The sequence below is a fragment of the Octopus bimaculoides genome, chromosome 16 (genome assembly GCF_046866305.1).
Source record: "Octopus bimaculoides isolate indiv1 chromosome 16, ASM4686630v1, whole genome shotgun sequence".
Lineage (NCBI taxonomy): Eukaryota > Metazoa > Mollusca > Cephalopoda > Octopoda > Octopodidae > Octopus > Octopus bimaculoides.
Window position 1 is genome coordinate 28,960,888 of NC_142943.1, and position 4,549 is coordinate 28,965,436.

At 35.7% G+C, this 4,549-nt stretch overlaps 1 protein-coding gene across 1 annotated transcript; it reads left to right on the forward strand.

Annotated features, from left to right (window-relative positions):
• The first annotated feature begins 880 nt into the window (after positions 1 to 880).
• LOC106878392 (uncharacterized) lies at positions 881 to 3,028 on the forward strand. Its single transcript, XM_014927584.3, has 2 exons — positions 881 to 1,418; positions 2,135 to 3,028. Exons 1-2 carry the CDS (start codon positions 1,273 to 1,275, stop codon positions 2,439 to 2,441), a joined length of 453 nt encoding a protein of 150 aa, XP_014783070.2. The 5' UTR covers positions 881 to 1,272; the 3' UTR covers positions 2,442 to 3,028.
• The last annotated feature ends 1,521 nt before the right edge of the window (positions 3,029 to 4,549 follow it).

A 4,549-nucleotide genomic window follows, 5' to 3' on the forward strand; every position in this document is an offset into this window, starting at 1 on the left:
CCTCATAACTGGATATGTCTATGTGTATATATAAATATGTGTATATACAAATGTGTGTGTGTGTGTGTGTGTGTATATATATGTATATATATATATATATATATATATATATATATATATATATATATATGTATATGTGTGTGTGTGTGTATTTATGTATATAGATGTATGTATATAATATATGTATCTATCTCCCTCTCTCTATATATACACACACACACACATATATATATATAGAGAGAGAGAAAGTAATAACGAATGAATGAGAATAACAACGGGAGGGTTAAAAAAGCGCAAAAATAATAGAAGACAAAATGAAACAAAATTGAAGCCAAAGCATTATAAATTATTGTAAGTGGGTAGAAATAAACACTACGCAGTGTAGTAGTACTACGCTAGGGTATCTGTAGAAAATTGAATGTGATTTCGGAATATAACGAGGAAAGATTCGGATCTTGGGAATATTCCGAAAGTCCTCTCCCCACCTCAAGATTTTCCCTACAAATTTCTTTATAATCGTAATGTATGCCGATTGAAAGGTATTTATATAAAATTTCTTTTTAAAAAAAACCCCATTTTCCTAAAAGTTATGAGGGAAAAACTCAGATCTTGTGAATTTCCCGAGGTCCTCTCCCGTTGCTTTGCGCGCATTTTTTTTTTTTTTTTTTTTTTTCATATTTGTCTCCTACACATTTTTTACACCTGCTGCACTATTTTTTTCTGATTTTCTTTTTTCGGGTCAAGTTATAAACATTAACCCCATTTTCTTTTCTTTTTTTTTAACTTCATTTGTTTGTTGCTTTATAAAAATATCGGACACTTGTTTGTTTCATTTTGTTGATAGATTTAGCTGCTCTTTCTAGTGAGTCGAATGACCAGTAGAGAATCTCTGGTTTTGTCGAGAGAAGGTGATGTTTACAAAGGTTAGTCAGGAGAGGTTTAATGTTATCTGGTTGCGTTGTTGTTGTTAAACACCAAATATGTCCTGACTGAGCTGAATCTTAGTGTAATAGGTGTAAAACAACTTGCTGAAAACGAATATGAAAAAAATGCGCGGTCGCGAACGGGGTGGGGAGGACTCGGAAAATTCACCTCGTCATTCTCTTGAACATTCCTTTAAATTGTTACGTTATAGAAATAATTATAACCAGTGCGTTGTCCGGGTCAAACCCTTTAGTTTGATCAAAATTCTCCTTCGCTATATCACCAGCTGTTCAAATCGACAAACACTTTCCCGCCAGTTTACCAAAAACTTCCGGTTACTTTTCAGAAATGGCGAGTGATCAAAAAAAGCGTAAGACACCTTTCTGCAGAGAATTTTCACTTGAGCATGGTGTGATTTGCACCATCAAAGAAATTATTGAAATGGATATTACACAGACAAACTCTTTACCGAATGTAGTTCGTGTGAATGGAAAGTGAGTAAAAGATTTGTTACATAAACACTTGTTTATAAATTCAATTTAACGTGTAGATTCGCGTTGTCGTCCGAAGAGGAAAACAACTGTCATGGTATTAGCTGTCAAAAGTGAAAGTAAAAAAATCTGACAAGGAACGTTACTGCTGGTTTGAGTTGATTCTTTGGCTTCTGACTGGCCGGAGCTATCTATCTGTCTGTCTGTCTGAATTATGTGATCCTAGATATATTATGTCTGTTGCAAAAAAACAAACACACATACACATTGGATGATCATGGCTGCAATGTCTTTGATCCTAGGAGCAGCTAAGTGGATAAGTTGTGGTGTTTCCAGTATAGTTTTTTGCCAAAGTTCTTCTGTCTGCTCTAAATGCAGGACATCTTATTAACAAGTCTTAAGAGTTAAACAAAATGCACCCAGCAATTACTCTGTGTGTTTGTGTGCAGTTGATGTCTCTGTCTGTTCTGTATTTTGATTTGTGTAATTTAATTATATATAATTACATAAAATTGATCTGTATACTTGACATCTGTGTAAGTGTATATGTCTCTGTGTGTGTGTATGTATACGTACACACACACACACACAGGTATTTGTGTGCATAGCCACATAAACACCCCTTTCTGTATTACATACTGTCAGTTATACCCTATTGTGTTTTGACAAGTGTATTTATTATGTATTTAACAGGAATAAATTATTTTCTATTCTTTCAGATTTGTAGAGCATGACAGCACTTCATGTCTGGCTATCATTACTCACTTGTCCGAAGATGTCCGACTTACTGTCCAGACACAATTCATCGAACCAATTTTATTTCCTGTGAACTCCCTTCTTGAGTTTTTGGGGGATCTCGACTGGAATCCCTCAGATGGCTCACCTATCCTCAAAGCACGCACTGTACGCTGCGTTGATGGGCTTGATTTGATTCTTTATGAGAGAGCTTTGTCTGCTCAAAGAGCCTATCTATGCAGTCGTGAAGCAACAAGGAACTCTTCAACCACTTCCGTTCCCAAAGAATAACCAAGTTTGAAATGCCATCAAAGAGAACTTACCAATGTTTAGGTGCAGGCATGGCTGGTTGGTTAAGAAGTCTGCTTCCCAGCAGGATGGTTTTAGGTTCAGTCCCACTGTACAGCATATTGGGCAAGTGTTTTCTACTATAGCCTAGGTTGATTAATGCCTAAGAGTATGAATTTGGTCGGTAGAAACTGTGTGGAAGCCTGTCGTGTGTGTGTGTCTTTGTGCAAGGCCAGAAAGCTGCACCAGGCTCCAGTCATCTGTTTTGGCATGGTTTCTATGGCTGGCTGCCTTTCCTAATGCCAACCATTCCACAGAGTGGGGTTGCCAAGTAGCTTGCAAGACAAGGACCTTTTAATTGAGAGATGGACAGGAACTGAGAAAAGATATGTTGTTTACAGTCTGCTGTGATGATTCTAAAATACAACACATAAAAAACCTAATGATGGATCTTTTTTTCTGCCCCTCTGAAGAGATTTTGCCTAATATAATGATTTTAACAGTTGCTATTTAATCTTTCAGGCTTAATTGAAACAGCTGTAAGGGACTATGTTTGATTTTCACAGATAATAAATTTTTATTAAAAGATATATCTACATTTTCTTACTTTCTTTTGAATAATTATAAACCTATTGTTTTATGAATATTATTTTTCACAACCATATTCGATGACTGGCACCTGTGCCAGTGGGGCACTAACAGCACTGTCCGAGCGTGATCATTGCCAGAGCAGCTGTCTGGCTTTCGTCCTAGTGGCCCGTAAATAGCACCATTTGAGCAAGGTCATTGCCAGTGCCGCTGGACTGTCCCCTGTGCAGGTGGCATGTAAAAAACACCATTTTGAGCATGGCTGTTGCCAGTACCGTATGACTGGCTCTTGTGCCGGTGGCATGTAAAAGCACCCCACTACACTCTCAGAGTGGTTGGCGTTAAGAAGGGCATCCAGCTGTAGAAACTCTGCCAGATCAGATTGGAGCCTAGTGCAGCCATCCGGTTCACCAGTCCTCAGTCATATCGTCCAACCCATGCTTGCATGGAAAGCGGACGTTAAACGATGATGATGACAACAAATATTAGGTATTGAACCAGTAATTCATTGGATGATACCATCCCTTAATGAATCTAATTTAGCCTCTAATTGAATTTATATGTATATATGTATGATGTATACGGTGTGGGGGGGGTGTGTGAAAAGTTCCTGGTTTTAAGGGTATCACAAAAGGTCTGGTTAAAGGCCCAACCTTCTGAGTTTTTTTTTTTTACAAAGATTAGAAAAACTGAAGGACTGCTGCAATAACTGTGTGAATCTATGAGGGGGATATGTTGAATAAAATCATAATAAACTGATTCTCCTCTATTTTCTTTTACTCAGAATCAGGAACTTTTCAGCATTGCCTCATAAATATATATATAGATACTTGGCTACCTGAGAAAAATTGAAAATTCAAACGGTAATGCTTTTAGGTTTACCTCATAACCAGCAATTTCTGAAGTTTGAGGAGGACTTTATGAATATGATGAAGAGAATGTTCAATTTGAAAAAGTCAAAAACTTAATTGTAAATTCCAACAAAACTTTCAGGAGATTATTAAAGATATCAAAAGACATTGCCAGATTACACATTCTAATAAACCTGCAAGCGTATACTGTGTGGAATATATGTTATAATAACTTCAGGAATTACATAAGAATTATCAAAAAGGAAAAAAAAATGCACGCAAAGCAACAGGAGGGTGGGGTAAGACCTCGGAAAATTCACAAGATCCGAGATTTTTCCTCATAACTTTTAGGAAAATGGTTTTTTTTTTCAATGAAATTTTATATAAGTGCCTTTCAGAAGGCATACATTACGATTATAAAGAAATTTGTGGATAAAATATTTTTCAAGGGATGGGGAGAGGACTTCGAAAAATTCACAAGATCCGAGTTTCCCCTAATAGTTGGATATATATATATTATATATATATGTGTATATAATATATATACTATATATATATATATATATATATATATATATATATATACATATAATATATATATATATGTGTGTGTGTATATATATATATATATATATATATGCACACACATATATATGTAACGGTTAGTTCTTC

What these genes read in the sequence shown, in the direction of transcription:
- LOC106878392 (XM_014927584.3), top strand. Translation starts at nt 1,273, where the DNA reads ATGGCGAGTGATCAAAAAAAGCGTAAGACACCTTTCTGCAGAGAATTT. An exon ending in GTAGTTCGTGTGAATGGAAA is followed by an intron (nt 1,419 to 2,134) that starts GTGAGTAAAAGA and finishes CTATTCTTTCAG; the next exon opens with ATTTGTAGAGCATGACAGCA.